The following is a 17,122-nucleotide window of genomic DNA, read 5'->3' as shown; positions in this document are numbered from 1 at the left end:
ATCTTGCCTATGCCGTTCTGTACCATCACTCATTCATATATCTTTATGTACATATTCTTTATCCCTTTACACTTGTGTGTATAAGGTAGTAGTTGTGGAATTGTTAGGTTAGATTACTTGTTGGTTATTACTGCATTGTCGGAACTAGAAGCACAAGCATTTCGCTACACTCGCATTAACATCTGCTAACCATGTGTATGTGACAAATAAAATTTGATTTGATTTGATTTGGGATGTTCAAAGTTTCTAATATTGTTTTATAACCCAACCCTGATCTGTACTTCTCCACAACTTTGTCCCTGACCTGTTTGACATGTGCGAGCAGTGTGGGTGCAATGATTGAATAACATGTATGTGTACATTTATTTTGCATCGCTCGCGTCGGTGTGGTCAGCATGTTAGAGACATACCCAGAAAGACTCACAGCTGTAATCGCTATCTAAGGTGCTTCTACAAAGTATTGACTCAGGGGTGTGAATACTAATATTTTACTGATATTTTCAATTAATTAAATTAGAAAATAATTCAAACATGTTTTATGGGGTCATTATGGGGTATAGATGGGTGAGATAAAAATCAATTTAATCATTTTTGAATTCAGGCTGTAACACAAGAAAATGTGGAATAAGTCAAGGTTTATGAATACTTTCTGAAGGTATTGTATATTACAGATAGGCATAGCTAACATAAAATAGTATCTAACTAAACAATTGTAAATACATTCTCCATGAGAAAGATACTTAACAAATAGTGTCATGACATCTCCCCTTGTTGTCACACCCTGATCTGTTTCACCTGTCTTTGTGCTTGTCTCCACCCCCTCCAGGTGTCACCCATCTTCCTCATTATCCCCAGGCAGAGGTTGGTAAACGGGTCAGAGTCAGGCAGGTACAGAACGGCAGGCAGGCTCGGGGTCAGGGCAGGCAGAATGGTCAAAACCGGGGAAACTAGGAAACAGAACTTGAGAAAGCAGGGAGACGGGAAAAACACGCTGGTAAGAGCTGACAAGACAAGATGAACTGGCAACAGACAAACAGAGAACACAGGTATAACTGCCTGCCGTTCTGTACCTGCCTGACTCTGACCTGTTTACGAACCTCTGCCTGTCCTGACCCCGAGCCTGCCTGCTGTTCTGTACCTTATTGACTCTGCCCTGGATTACGGACCTCAGCCTGCCTTTGACCTGACTTTTTCCTGCCTCCTGTTTGGGCAATAAACATCTTTGACTCTAGCTGTCTGCATCTGGGTCTTATCCTGAGTTCTGATACTTGTAGACCCTTGTTTTTTATCAATACAGAGAGAGAGCCTCCTAGATTGGCAATCTTGAGTTCTTCTTAAACAACAACATAGCGATGACATGTAATGTACTGTATATTTGTTTCATTAAATCCAACTTGATCTAATTATGTGTGTACTGTCTTACCTGGTATATAACCATATCAGATTTCACCTTCCTTTCAAAAAACTTGGTCAAGGTTTCATAAAAAATCCAAATTGCGTCTATGATATGGAAGTCTGTAGCTTCTTTATTTCATCTTCCAGAGTCTGGAACAAGACAATGACAACTGAACATGTAAAGTATATCAGGTCAGGGTCCTATTATGATGGTATATTTATTTTGAATACAAAATTTAAAAGCAGATGTTTTCACAAATAAATCACACCTTTCTGTACTCCTCCTGTTCGTCGTTTAGTTATTTGACTTTCTTTTCATACTCTTTATACATTTTTATCTTCCTCTGTCCCCTGAATGTCTTGTTTGGATACAATTAACTCAGGCTGAGGCACCTCCTGCATGTTAAAAAGCACAGGGTCAGAAAACACATTCAAATACATCTCTACAATATGTTTACCTCAAATGACTTCTTCCTCCAGGACAATCCAGTCTAATACATGTTTATCATGTTAACTGTACATTTATTGAATGTTAATTAATATTGGGTATTCAATTCCTATTCATATCCATATTTCAAATTCATTAATATTTCATGTTGACCACCACCACCACCATTCTCAAGATTTTTTTTTTTAGGTTGAGCCCTCCACCCACCATTTCATCCAGAGCCCTCTCTCTGATATTGTCACTAAGGAAGAAATATAGTAACCAGAATGTCAGTTTCAATTGGTGCCCAAGAAAATAATATCAACATCAATTCACACTGGATTTTTATTGAGAAAACAGCTCACAGTTTTCACAATTTATCAGTGAGTGAGTAAGACCTTGATTGTGTTAGTAATGGTTAATTAGCTGTTAGAATGACCTGTTAGAATGAACATTAAATAAGTGGGAGATGGGAAAGATTCATTTGGGAGAAGGTAGGAAGCAAGTGCACAGTACCTTGGCCGCCAGCCGTTTTTGTTTCTTCGTTTTCTTCTTCTCCTCTTTCTTTCTCTGTTTTGGGGTGAGGTTCCAACTACCTCAATGAAACCAAGTACACATTTGATCAGGAGCTCTACCCGGGGCAGTCCCGTTTGTTCTCTTATACACAGACAAGTTATATTTGCATGATTTAGCTAATTCATCATTCATAGTTAATTCAACATTAACGTTTGTTTCCTTCATGTGACCGACCAATACTGGGTCATGCATGTGACAGACCAATACCTCATGTGGCTTCTTCTCTCTAAGCTGAGACCTTGAACCTGAGATATCCCTTTCTCAAAACAAGGTTCTGTGCATACTGCCAAATTGCAGATAGTGATAGTGAGGATTCGTTCAATCAGTCCCTTGCATGAACACATAAATTGGTTATTAGAAAAGGACATAAATAGAACACAGAAATTGGTAGAAAAGAATATGGAAACGGGGAGTCACCAATCATAATTTGATGTGAAGTAACTTGTGATTTGGTGGAAATCCAAACCATTAAAGTGGGTCAATAACAACAACAAAAAAATTCAGTCCTCCACAGACTGTGCCCTCCCTGGCCCCTTGTTGTCAGACCGACTGGGCTTCCTCTTCAGGTCCAGCTCTGACATGATCTCTATGATGCGTCTGTTCTTATCCTTCATTCAGTTGATCTCCTTCTGCTTGTGCACCCCGTCAAAATCTGTGTTTTCACTTTGTATATGACATCCTAGAATGTAAGTGAAGGTGAGAGGTCATTGTAGAGGTAGGGGTTTGAGCCTCCATGCTGGGCACAGGGGCTACCTGTGAGTGCAGCACTCTCCTTCTCATGGCTTTCCTCTTCTCCGGCCGCGATCCTGCTCTTCGTCTCTAAAATCTCCTGCTGGAGCTGGGGTGTTTCGAAAGAAGATGAGTGGCATGTAAAAAACAAAACATATAGCATGGGGCAATTGCCAATGAAGGAGTGCAGAATGTGCAAAATATCTAGCAATTGCACTGTGACTAAAATGACATACATCCCATTCTAACTCATATTGCTGTCAATCATTCAATCTTCTTCATACTCTCCATTCTATGATGTTCATCCTGCTCCTGCTAGTCCGCTCCTTCATGTAGTTTTTCTCCTCATGTTCAGAGTGGAAGGCCTAAGGTAAAGCAAACAAAACACACGGTCTCAAAAAATATCTGTTGCTGCACCTTTGAAAATTATTTCCTTTTGGTTGTGACTCTCAAGTTATAGCTTGCCCTTTGACCTTCATGGAATCCCAGCATTCTCTTGAGGATGCCACGCAGGTAGCACATGGCTAGGTTCTCCAGCTCAATCTCATTTCAGACCTGAAAGGGAGTCAGTCAAAGAATATAATCTCACCCTGTGTGTTTGTGTGTGTTTTACCCTGGTGACCTACTGGTGTTGGCTTCATTCTGTTTAGTATCCGTATACTGTAAGGATATTAGTGGATACATTTATCAGGACTACCTGAAAAACAGTACATTGTTTTGCCAGTATATCTGTCAACAATGACTCACCTGAACTGTATGATGGTTATCATATATTTCACATTACATCAGATATCAAATTACACCCAACTAAATCCTTTACTACTCAACATGATGGGACTTGAATGGAATGCAGAAAACACATCACCTTGCACCTGAAGTGCACACAAATAATTTTAAAAAACAACAACAATAAAGCATGTAATGGCACAGTGGCTGAACATTACCCAACTGTGGCTGTTTCCATGTTATGTTACTAATTGTGAAGAAGAAAGTATTATAAACCCACAACACAATAAATGCCACACCGTTGATATCAGTTCTGTGTTATATTCAAATAATGTTGTGTGACACAGCACCCAACATTTCTTCAAAAATGTTATCTGCCTTGCTACAATTCTGGGCATGATCTTTTCAGACTATAACGGATAAAGTTAATTGAGATGTCGCAATCACAAAGGAAAAATGTGCCAACAGCAACACAGCTGCTTTGTGATTCAGTTATTGAAGTATTTGTTAAATGTCAAGGGCCTCACCAATGTTTCCCACACCAGTACTGGAGTACAAAGTCTCACAACCAGTCTTTGAATTGGATTAAACTTTGTTCACACGATATGTCAATAGGACTTGACACTTGACTTTGAGATAGAAAACACAGTAAACCCCAAATACGCTAAAGTTCTGTGACAACAGGGTAGCTCTTAGGTGAAGGGACATCAGCAGTGTTACCAACCGCTTCTAGCTTGTTGTTGACACCTGCTCGGTCACATCAACTATCTGTCGCTTAATACTGGCCTATAGACAGGAGGTGAGGACAAACAAATAATAAAACATAAACGTGACTACAGACGATTTGATTGATCTGAAATTATCTTCATTACACTGATTACACGGACAAGCCCTGTGTAGCCTCAACGAGGGTGTATTTAGCTGGTGCAGCTTGATGTAAGTGAAGATGGAGGATCTAACATCTATATGAATGGAAACCTAGGGTACCTCTGCACTGTGTAGGTTTGCTGACACAGGAGGGGACAGGGCCTCTGGGTCCCAGTCAGCCATCATACTGAGAATTGGCTTCTCTGATGTCATCACACTCTCCTGGGATTTGCCAGCAACGGTCATTTTCAGCCTTCATGGAGACACAGAGAAATACGTAGAAGAAAATGTAAAAATAAAAGTAGTCCAATGCATTATAACAAGAGAAAGGTTCTCCTTGTAATAGTAGACATTGTGAAATGTTTTATAATTATCGAACAATCTCCCAATGTTGATAAGTCAAGCTGGTGTCAAATTTCACATCTCCATGAACTACAGTGCTCTCTGGTGTTCAACACTGCATTGCATTCAGACTTGACCCCGTTGCTTTACCTGAGTCTTGTACAGAACAGAGAGCCATCTTTCAGGCCAGTGGTGATCATGGTCTGGCTGCCTGAGGTAAGGGAGAGTGTCCTCACCCCTCCCAGCCAACACGAGTGGCACTGCATTTGAACATTGTACATGACAATTACAACATACTCAGGTTAATAGTGTTATGAGCGGTTATAACATAAACCTAATGCGTTGCTATCATTCCTTTGTTCTCACAGATTTGGTATTTTAAGATTCAGTCTCTTAAGAACAATACTACATGTATAATTCAATAATGTTTTTATTTTAATTTTTAAAAATTCTGAGTTATATAAAGCTGCATGTTATATTGAACATGAGTGAAGTGAAACAAGGTCATACCAGACTGGAGATCTTGGTATACTTGGCCCATAGGGTGACCCTCTACCTCCTCCTCTGAGGTCAAATGGACCACTTCCTGGTCAGAGGACCTTTCTGTGCTCTGGGAGACAACCATGGCACAATAGACAGATTTATTGTGAGAGGTTTATCTGAATGTTGTTGGTATTGTGTCATATTTGGTCATGAGTAATTTTCTTCTCCATAGTCAGGAAAACTATGTAATCCCCACAGATGTAGCAGGCTGTTTTTTTGTCAACAAATTCAACAATTTGGCTTGTCAAACCCTGAGCACACCAAAGAAACAAAACACTCAGGTTAGGCTCCTCATCAGTAAGGGGCTAGGCCTCCTTCTAAACTGGCATACACTCTTAGAAAAAAAGGTGCAATCTAGAACCTAAAAGGGTTCTTCGTCTGTTACCATACAAGAACCCTTTGAAGAACCCTTTTTGGTTCCATGTAGAACCCTTTCCACAGAGGATTCTACATGGAACCTAGCCCACCAGCCGCCAGATGGCGCTATGACAAACAACGTAAAATTAATAATAACGCCATGTGTCGGCCGGTTGGGATACATGGAACCCCAAAGGGTTCTACCTTGAACCGTGAACCTTCTACATAAAACTAAAAAGGATTCTCCTATGGGGACAGCCGAACAACCCCTTGTTTAAAAAAAATTCTAATCTAAGATTGTAGCTCATATTTACTGTAGCTGGCAACCAAATTCATAACAGTTGTAACGTTAATATTTTTCTAGTTGTTGAGAAACCCTGCCCTAACAACTAGCTACTACAACTTCCTTTCTACACCTACCCCTTACATGCGCTGAAACCATTGGTTGATTTCTAAATTGGAGCTGAGACCAGACAGGGTAGTCATCTGCTCTGACTCCGGTGCAGCACTGATGATCTTAAATACATTTTTGTCTCGGACCAGACAGGATGTATTGTAAGAGGTATCGCAGTGCTTGTATAGGGTGAGACAGAAGGGGGTATTTGTGATGTTCCTCTGGGTATCAGCTCATGTGGGAGTAGTGTCACATCTGCTCCTGCCACACCCGCTAGAGGACATCCGGTGTCTCCTTGACTTGCATCCACTCTAGTACACTCTCTCTCTCCCCCTCCCTTTCTGTTTGTGTGTGGTTGGAGACAGGTGTGCTGGAGCCAGAGCGTATCCTCACCAGCTGCAACCCGTTCCATAATCAAGACCTCTACAAATACTCAGTCCTGCCACTTCCACTCTGCCAGATTGTAATTGCTGTTCAGTCAGACATGCGTCTAGCTATTTGTTATTATTTAAGATCCTGCTGTGCCTGTTTCCTTGCCTGACGCTGTTTCTCCTCTCACTGCAGTTTTGCCGCTCTGACTCTGGTTCCTGTCTCCTGTTCCACATCTCGGTACCCTGTTCTGGATTCAACTCACCATCACTCCCTTGGATTCCCCTCCAGACCTGTTTACCCTGTCCCAACCCAGCTCACTCCAACCTCAGCCTCCACATCTGGTTTCCTACAACTCATCTGAGCTTCCCTGGATCTGCACTTCATCTCTCCCTGTGTTACAATAAATATCTTGGTTCATTCATCCCTGTTTCCTGGTCTGAGTCTGCTCTTGGGTTCACCTGTGCTGCTCATCGTAGCACGTAGAGGGGAATGAGGAGGTGGGTGTTATCGCCAAGCAGGCTCTTAAACATCCTAATGCTGCGATGGAATTGTCCATCAGTAGAGCAGAAGCCAAGGGGTTGATATATATTTTTTTAAGTGGTTAAAAACAAATGGCAAGAGTTGTGGAAAAGGGAGGGAAATTGAAGACCCCTGTATAAGATCCAGGAAAATGTGGTGGCAGGGAGGTCACAAGGCTGAGACTGGGACACAAGTCGCAATAGCAAATTGAAATTGGTGGAAAAACATCTGACTGGAAGGTGTGATCATTGTCAGGAGGAGATGGAGACAGTGGAACACATTCTTTTTCAGTGCAAGCAATATGGGAGGGAAAGGGAGAAATTGTTATTAGAATTGAGTAATGGGGTTGAAGAGCCAATATTAAGTGAACTGCTGGGGAAATCTTCAGGGGATGTACAGTATTTATGTATTTGTTTCCTTTGGGAGATGAGAATATTGGGTAGGATTTAGACCTTCCCTGTCTCTGGTCCACACTCCAGTCCAGTTGGTGGCGGTAATGCACCTTAAAATTGGTTGCCAACCGCCATATAAAATTCACAGAAGAAGAACAAGCAGAAGAAGAAAAAGAAGAAGAACGAGTTCTAAATTCCACACGCACAGGGAAGTAAGTTACTCGACTTGTCAAATCTACACAGACTTCGAAAACCTACCAAAATAATACCAGAATAGAACGTTACTGAAGAAAATACCTTGGCAAGTATTAAATTGTACAAAACATGTGAACAAAGAGTGTTTGCATTTTATGTTTGTATACAAGAAGTGTGCATGAATGTGTCCCTTTGTTTCAGTTAGAGACTGAATAATTGCTCATCTGCCATGGCCTCTGAAAAATGTTTTGCGAAAGGTAAGAAAGACTTTCTAAAATATATTTGTCATGTGTTGGTCATGGCTAGGCTATTCGTTGGAGCTAACGTTAGCTGTATTTTCTACCCTTTCTTGTCGTTGACTCATTATATTGGTCATTCTACGAATAGAGTGCCTTATGGGTAGTGTAACGTTACTTTTGTCAAAAATAACTATTTATTAAAATAGGATATTCTGTCATAAAGAGCACATGTTCAACTTTGTCCCATCTCAAGGGGACAGAGTTGACGTTTTCATATTTCAGGCGGTATGGAAGCTTGGTTCAAATGATATTTTGCACAGTCATGACAACTTAACGTTTTTCTTTGGGAACAATTGTAATAGGCCATCTACTTCTGGTTAAGGAGTGGCTGTTTACTTTACAAGATATCTTGACGTATGACCTGATTTGGTCCTGGCATTTTGCAAAGTCACCATGATCGTGATGTGCGTCCTGTAGCCTAGTACTCTTAGTTCTACACAAATACTGTCACTGGATTATAGGCCTCTTGGTTCACAGTATCACTGCAAGGGCTTTAAACATTCTATTCACAAGATCATGTAAATACATGACCATATCTGATGATGACAGCCAGGATCAAGTGGGAAAGAGTAGAACACACATCCCATGGCTAGGCCTATATGCTGAATAGCCAAGCAGGCAGTGAATGTTTATCAGCAGAAGTAAGGAATCTGCAATAAACCAAAATCTTAGATCTTTATTGGGTTTAATGAGTGGACATTAATTCCTTTTATTAAACAGGAAGCTCTGCTCCTGGCCTGGTTGCCAAAGGTCAAATCAGGCTCTACAGTATGAGGTTCTGCCCCTTTGCCCACAGAACCAGACTAGTGCTTCATGCCAAGGGGATCAAGTAAGTTGCTACCAGTACCAACACAATTTTTAAGGAGTTTGTGTTACTGTCATTTTACACAATAGCCTCTATAAATTTCACTAAGATTATATTAATAATAATCAAGTTACTTTTCATTTTGCCTCAGGCATGACACTGTCAACATTAATTTGAAAGACAAACCTGAGTGGTTCCTTAAGAAGAACCCTCTTGGCCTGGTTCCGACATTGGAGACTTCGAGTGGTCAGGTGATCTACGAGTCACCAATCACCTGTGACTACCTGGATGAGGTTTACACAGACAAAAAGCTGCTCCCAGCTGATCCTTTTCAGAAGGCCCAACAGAAAATGATGCTGGAGAATTTCTCCAAGGTATGCTCAGCTCTCAATAAGATATTTTACACTCTGTAAAGGAAACCATGAAAGTATTCCCTTGACTTTTTCCACATTTTGTTACATTACAGCCTTATTATAAAATTTCAGCACACTTTTTTACTCATCAATCTACACACAATACCCCATAATGACAAAGCAAAAACAGTTTTTTGGAAATTTTTGCAAATGTATTAAATAAACTGATATCACATTTATATAAATATTCAGACCCTTTACTCAGTACTTTGTTGAAGAACCTTTGGCAGTGATTACTGCCTTGAGTCTTCTTGGGTATGATGCTACAAGCTTGGCACACCTGTATTTGGGGAGTTTCTCCCATTCTTCTCTGCAGATCCTCTCAAGCTCTGTCAGGTTGGATGGGGAGCGTCACTGCACAGCTATTTTTAGATCTCTCCAGAGATGATCGATCGGGTTCAAGTCCGGGCTCTTGCTGGGCCGCTCAAGGACGTTCAGAGGCTTGTCCCGAAGCCACTCCTGCATTGTCTTGGCTGTGTGCTTAGCGCCGTTGTCCTGTTGGAAGGTGAACATTTGCCCCAGTCTGAGGTCCTGAATGCTCTGGAGCAGTTTTTCATCAAGAATCTCTCTGTACTTTGCTCTGTTCATCTTTCCCTCGATCCTGACTAGTCTCCCAGTCCCTGCCGCTGAAAAAAGTCCCTGCAGCATGATGCTGCCACCACCATGCTTCCCCGGAGGGATGGTGCCAGGTTTCCTCCACACGCGTCACTTGGCATTCAGGCCAATGAGTTTAATCTTGGTTTCATCAAACCAGAGAATCTTGTCTCTCATGGTCTGTCCTTTAGGTGCCTTTAGGCAAACTTTAAAAAGGCTGTTGTACCTTTTACTGAAGAGTGGCTTCCGTCTGGCCACTCTAAACGCCTGATTGGTGGAGTGCTGCAGAGATTGTTGTCCTTCTGGAAGGTTCTCCCATCTCCGCAGAGGAACTCTGGAGCGCTGTCAGAGTGACCATCGGGTTCTTGGTCACCTCCCTAAACAAGGCTCTTCTCCCCCGATTGCACAGTGTGGCCAGCTCTAGGAAGAGTCTTGGTGGTTCCAAACTTCTTCCATTTAAGAATGATGGAGGCCACTATGTTCTTGTGGACCTTCAATGCTGCAGAAATGTTTTGGTACCCTTCCCCAGATCTGTGCCTCGACACAATCCTGTCTCGGAGCTCTACGTAGAATTCCTCTGACCTCATGGCTTGGTTTTTGCTCTGACATGCGCTGTTGAATGTGGGACCTTATATAGACAGGTGTGCCTTTCCAAATCATGTCCAATCAATTTAATTTACCACAGGTGGACTCCAAGTTGTAGAAACAATTTTCTAAAAACCTGTTTTCGCTTTGTTATTATGGGGTATTGTGTGTGTAGCTTGTGGATTTATTTTGATACATTTTAGAATAAGGCTGTAACGTAACAAAATGTGGGAAAAGTTGAGGGTCTGAATACTTTACGAATGCACTGTATGTCTACGTAACTTCACTACATAATAATAGCTTATTTTTTTTGTGCTTTGTCTTTTGCTTTTGAACTTAGATATAGACCCAGATACTTTACCAACACTACAATTTGGATTGCAAATACATTTACCTTATTCTAAATATATTTTTTACAGATAACACCATATTTCTACAAGATACCATTGGGGAAAAACAATGGAGAAGACATGTCAGTGCTGGAAGGGGAGCTGAAAGAGAAATTTGTGAAATTGAATGAAGTAAGTCACTACATACCAGGGTTTCCGTTATGATAATGTGGCACTGGACATTTGATCGGCAGCATTTTAATTTACTGGACATTTGAGAAACGTGACGTGTGTCCTTACCGCACTCTTTGAAGACATTAGAATAACTGTCCACATTTGCTTTTCCTCAGCCAACAAGATGAGTAATGAACCTCAAAAGAACTAGCCTATACATAGGCAGTGCATGAGTTTCATGTTTGGGGAAGCAAATTTTCACTGTAAAAATTCCATGCATCATTGTAGTTGCAGACTTATGTAAAATAGCCTAATGTGATGAGTTATAGCCTGGGCTATAGGCTATATCAGATACGTTTTCATTGCACGGGAAAAACACATTTCATGCAATTATACTACACTTCATATGACTGGAGACATTAGCAGAATATTTTTTTAATACAACAAATCGCAGGGTAGCCTACTCTGCTGACACTGACAAACTGGAGGAAGGAACTGTTGTCCAAAGACAAACTTTTCTTAAGTGGCACTGACCCAACAATGATGGAGTGAATGTGCGCACTCACTGGGGATATGGCTGACACTATCCGCTGGTGCCAATAAGATAGGCTATATAGGCCATGTGTCAAACGCATTCAACCAACGGCCGAGTGTCCGCGGGTTTTCTCCTCCCTTGTACTTGATTGAGCAATTAAGGTCAAGAATTCGTAAGGAACTCCCCTCACCTGGTTGTCTAGGTCTTAATTGAAAGGGAAGACCCAAAACCATCAGACACAAAGCCCTCCCTGGAATGAGTTTGACACCTGCTATAGGTCTACTGTTGTTCGCTCAATTGGGTTGAGAATTTATAATTAAAATACGTTTTTTTTTTTTTTATTGTCTTCTCTTTACAGCAATAGCCATTTGCTTTCCTAACTGTGTTTTCCCGCGATTTAATTTTGAAATATTGCGATATGCCTGGTTGGGCCTCTCTATTTTTCACTGACAGTCGCAACTCAACAATTATTTGGTATTTACTGTGTGCACACTGCCTAATTTGCGACCTGCCTTTCCTTCCGACTGTAGTCAATACGATTTTAAAACAATCCACAACTAGGCTAGGGGAAGCCAATGATCCTCTGTGGCCAAATCATGCTTTAGTAGCCTATTTTGAATGATTTGTATTTATTTCTGTGTAGTTTGGAGTATGCTAATTAGGTTATATAATTTTGGCAATCTTAATTCAATTTACTTAGGAAAGCTTAGCCTTATGGACACGCCACCTAGGTCAATCTACTATCCCCGATAGTTGAACATTTTACCTATTCTGTTGGTCAGCTTGTCAAGAAAGAAATAGCCCAACTGACTCTGGAACAGATCACAAATTCACACAACCAGTAGGCCTAGGCTAGATAAGAAAAAAAACTAATATATATATATATATATCATGAGTCTGACGCGAAGGATATATTGCTTTGTCAAGACAAGGGCCAAATACCCGTCATCTGTGTGAAGAAAATACAGAGAAAAAGAGGACGGAGGGCGGAGTGCCTTGTAAGAATTTGCAGACAAGTAGGTAAACCACCACTAACCTCTGTATTATTGGCCAACGTGCAGTCATTGGAAAACAAACTAGACAATCTACGAATACCTCATGATAAGTTGTAGACCACACTATCTACCAAGAGTTATCAACTATATTATTTGTAGCAGTCTATTCACCACCACAAACTGATGCTGGCACTAAGAACTCACTCAAAGAGCTGTATAAGGACATAAGCAAACAAGATAATTCTCATCAAGAAGCGGCCCTCCTAGTGGCCGGGACTTAAATCAGTTTTACCTCATTTCTACTAGCATGTCACATGTGCAATCAAAGGGAAAACGACTCTAGAACACTTATACTCCACACACAGATGAAAACAAAGCTCTCCCTCGCCCTCCATTTGGCAAATCTGACCAGAAGCCATGGATTACAGGCAACATCAGCATTGAGCTAAAGGCTAGAGCTACCACTTTTAGGAGTGGGATACTAATCTGGACACTAATAAGAAATCCCTCTATGCCCTCAGACGAATCATCAAACAGGCAAAGCGTCAATACAGGACTAAGATTGAATCCTACTACGCCGGCTCGGATGTGGCAGGGCTTGAAAACTATTATGGACTACAAAGGGAAACCCAACCGCGAGCTGCCCAGTGACGCTAGCCTACCAGACGAGCTAAATACCTTTTATGTTCGCTTCGAGGCAAGCAATACTGAAGCATGCATGAGGGCACCAACTGTTCTAGACAACTGTGTGATCACGCTTTCCATAGCAAATGTGAGCAAGACCTTTTTAAACAAGTCAACAAAGCCGGGAGGCCAGTCGGATTACCAGGAGGTGTACTCAAAGCATGCGGTGAAATAAGGCAAAGGCCTCACGAGGGCGCCAGAGATGTAGATAACCAGAAGAAGAAAAAAAACTTAACCTGACCAACTATTTTCCTCCTGCTGGTTTTCGCAGATTCTGCCATTACTCTCCTGAAGTTGCCGGTAATAGGCTACACGAGGAGTCGGCAACCTTTCTCATGTTGAATGCCAATTTCTTACAATTTCTACTGATCTGCGTGCCAGTTATGGTTTTAATATGGTACATTTTTGTGAGAAACATTTTAATTTATAATAACGTCTTCATATCTCAAAATCATTGTCATCTGGTTAGTCAATTCTATTCAAATCCAAATGAAAGTGATACCAACCTAAAAAGTAACTTCTATTGCCAACCATGTAGAAATAGCCTACATAAAGCCAACAAATAATAACATTTCAGCCTGCAGGTAGAAAATATCCTGATTTTAAAAAATCTAATAAAAAGTCCTATAAATCACATTGGCTACACATGGCCTGTCAGCAACGAACTTGAAACATTGTATCGACTTAAGTTTGGTCCAGCCCTGACACTTGCGCTAGCAACATTGTATAAAATATTCTGGTCCCTCGAGTTTCCCTGCCAGTGAGCTTGGGACAAACACAGTTGTAGGCTATTTGCACAAGGGATAGGAAGCAGTGCTTGACTTGGGCAGGAGCTCACCGGAGCTTAGTACCAGCAACTCAAGTTTTCTACTGCTAGAGCTCCTGTTCCTCTTATAGAATATTAGCTTAAAAGTATTGTGGAACTCCTGCACCTAAATATAAACAGTACCAGCACCCAAAATGAGTACCGGTTCCTATTTCAGTCCAAGTCAAGCACTGATAGGAAGTAATCAGGACGGGAAGACTGTAATAATAATATTGAATGCATTAAACTAATTACCATAACCAAAGCAACAAACATTGCAGATGACAAATTATAGGAATTAACGGTAAATGTAATGGTGAATTGATATAAACTAACAATCAAACACAAACAATTCACACAATGAAGTTATGAAACAATGAATGTGCACAAGTTGGCGGGAGATCTGGGTGCATGGTCAATTTGACATCTGCATTGGCCGTGCAGCATTTACGGTGATATGGCCTCAGCAGAAGTCAGGGCATTCATACTTATTGCGCTTCATGGAGCAGTATAGAGCTGTTGTCAAGGAAGTGAGTTTGGGCGGTACATTCTGTATAAACACAATCATGTCAATGCAGAGCTATACAGAGCCCTCCACATTCTACACAATTTGAGAGACGCATGGCGATGCGCTACAAAGCTCGATTTGGCCTCTGCATGCCTCTGGAGGCTCCGCAATTGCATCACATTGGTGCCTCAAACCACATTTTCGGATCAAGCATAAGTTGGCTTTTAGTCTAGGCCTCCGCAATGAATTAGTTCACTGAAATATATATTTGTTACTGCTCGACTAAAACAATCTCGGTCGACCAACAGCCTAACGACCAGTCGACTAATTGGGGTCAGCCCTAATATGTAGTAAAATGTTCAGGTTTCAAACAATGAAGTGTTTTCAAATTGCCCACTGCCTCCAGCTCATTGCGAAGTGGTGTGTGTGATGCACTTAAGCCTGCCTACTGTTGCCTAAGCATTTGAATGGCGAATTGGAAGCACGCTTCAATTACCAGTTGAGAAATAAAAAGCAGCTCTTTTTAATCATGGCCAAAAATATGATTGCGTTTAGAATTGTTGTGCAATGATTGGGCTTATAAAAGCTCTCTGACAGATTTTCCACTCAGCATCTGTCTGTATGCTGTGCACGTGTGATAAATAAGATACATAAAGAATATACACACACACGCCAATTTAATTCTACTAAATTATGCAAATGAAACCATGACTGGGAAAATGCATTTCCATCAATGAATAGGCTAAAAAGCCTTATTTTTGCAATGGGATTTTTCTTCTCCCGGTTATCTGGTGACAATTTTATTTAGTTTTATAGGCTTTATTTTTTTTTTTTACTGCCAAAAGCCGGCTATTACCGGCTAGCAGAAACCCTGCTAGATATAAACATTAACAACATATTACTACTGTTTTAGGGATTTACCTTGATTACATCCAGATTGAAATGTTTTGAAAGTTTAAGTCAATGTATTATCTTAATAGTTTACAATAAGATGCCATTATTCATGTATCTCTGAACTTTTGTTTTCAGGATCTTGTCAATAAGAAGTCCAAGTTCTTTGGTGGAAACGCAATCACAATGATCGATTACATGATGTGGCCGTGGTTTGAGAGGCTGGAGATCTTTGAGTTGAAGCAGTATGTATCCATTCTAAATTAAATATAATTTTTTCTTTCAATTTAAGGCATCTCAACCCTAGAAATCCATAGCTATGTGGGAGTTGTAGAACACTCTTGAGACCTAGGCACGTATTCCCAAAGCGTCTCAGAGAAGGAGTGCTAATTTAGGATCATGTCCTCCCTGTCCACATGATCTTATTCATTATGATTAAAAAATTCCAAAATTGATCCAAGATCAGCACGCTTAGTCTGAGATGCTTTGTGACCACTGGCCCTCAACAAAGTCCTCCACATTATTGCATCTCTAATAGGGTTTATGAGATCGATTAGTCCTCTTGCTTGTGAGATTTAGTTTGGTTCACAACCAAAGTGCACTTTGTGACACAGATTCTTTGGCCTCATTTCCAAAATGCAAATAAATGTCTAATCTCTAATTTCCAGCTGTCTGGATGGTACCCCTGAGCTGAAGAAGTGGACAGAGCATATGTCCGTGGATCAAACTGTCAAAGCCACCATGTTCCCCACTGAGACCTACAAGGCATTTTACAAGACCTACACAGACGGGAAACCCAATTATGACTATGGCCTGTAGATATGTGGCACTTTACTCTTGGACGTCCAGTTTCCTGATAATTTTTTTTTTTATGACTCTCATTTTATATTCCTGCTAAGGTAATTAGGGCATCAGATGTACATGTCAATACAGTTGTGCATCTCATAGAAAACTTTTCTGAAAGGTTATTTCTGTCTACAAAGTAAAATTATATTTTCTGTTTATTTTTCATATGGAACATGTATTGTCTGATTACCAGTGTTTTGAATGGACACAATTCAATGTAGAATGATTATGTAGTTTGGAACAAGTGGTAGATCATAACAATTGTTGATGGAACTATTTGAATCATGTCTTATGGTTGATTTCGATTATGCATTGTCCACACACTGTTTTTTACATGTAAACTATATGAATATCTTTATGTAATAAAGACTGCACAACTAGAGTCTGATATTTTTTTATATTGGTGTGCTGAAATCTGGAAGTTAACTAGTTTTTTTGATAGTCATCTCCATTATTTTCTTTTCACCACTAGTCCTGACATGAACCTACACTGTACTTGGACAGGTTTGTGAATAGAGGGTGGAGTACTACCGTGGAATGACATAATCGCTTTGTGGCATTACGAATGCCACTGTCTTGTCTGTCAAGTAGCTAAATAAATACTAGCTAAATCTGTAATGTCACGTAGCTAAATCACAACGCAAGTAATTAAGTCTATCATACAAATTGCCAAGAATTCCTTCAAGATTTATGAATAAACACTGTAAATGCAACATGCAGCAATGATAAAAGTACATTGTGTTAAAATGTGTTCGTATTATAAATTGTATTTTAATGTTTAAGGACTCTTGGAAGATAAGTCCAAATGAGGGCTAAAAGAGAAAT

At 40.5% G+C, this 17,122-nt stretch overlaps 1 protein-coding gene across 6 annotated transcripts; it reads left to right on the top strand.

The window, feature by feature from the left end:
* The first annotated feature begins 7,767 nt into the window (after window positions 1-7,767).
* LOC139570891 (glutathione S-transferase omega-1-like) lies at window positions 7,768-16,679 on the top strand. 6 transcript variants are annotated; one of them, XM_071393192.1, is made up of 7 exons: window positions 7,768-7,851; window positions 8,036-8,091; window positions 8,854-8,962; window positions 9,069-9,312; window positions 10,950-11,051; window positions 15,590-15,696; window positions 16,120-16,679. In XM_071393192.1, exons 2-7 carry the CDS (start codon window positions 8,064-8,066, stop codon window positions 16,268-16,270), a joined length of 741 nt encoding a protein of 246 aa, XP_071249293.1. In that variant the 5' UTR covers window positions 7,768-7,851; window positions 8,036-8,063; the 3' UTR covers window positions 16,271-16,679. The 6 variants fall into 6 exon arrangements, with proteins under 6 accessions (XP_071249293.1, XP_071249296.1, XP_071249294.1 ...); XM_071393195.1 differs by having other exon boundaries at window positions 7,775-7,851; window positions 9,090-9,312; XM_071393193.1 differs by having other exon boundaries at window positions 7,801-7,940; window positions 9,090-9,312.
* The last annotated feature ends 443 nt before the right edge of the window (window positions 16,680-17,122 follow it).

Source organism: Salvelinus alpinus, chromosome 3, assembly GCF_045679555.1.
Source record: "Salvelinus alpinus chromosome 3, SLU_Salpinus.1, whole genome shotgun sequence".
NCBI classification, from domain to species: Eukaryota; Metazoa; Chordata; class Actinopteri; order Salmoniformes; family Salmonidae; genus Salvelinus; species Salvelinus alpinus.
The sequence above is the reverse complement of the archived record's forward strand: the minus strand, read 5'-3'. Positions and strand labels throughout refer to the sequence as shown.

Bases quoted from the DNA above. Each gene is read 5' to 3' on its own strand.
- LOC139570891 (XM_071393192.1), top strand. From the start codon at position 8,064: ATGGCCTCTGAAAAATGTTTTGCGAAAG. The intron at 8,963-9,068 runs GTAAGTTGCTAC...ATAATAATCAAG, and splicing joins CTTCATGCCAAGGGGATCAA to TTACTTTTCATTTTGCCTCA. The intron at 15,697-16,119 runs GTATGTATCCAT...TCTAATTTCCAG, and splicing joins GAGATCTTTGAGTTGAAGCA to CTGTCTGGATGGTACCCCTG.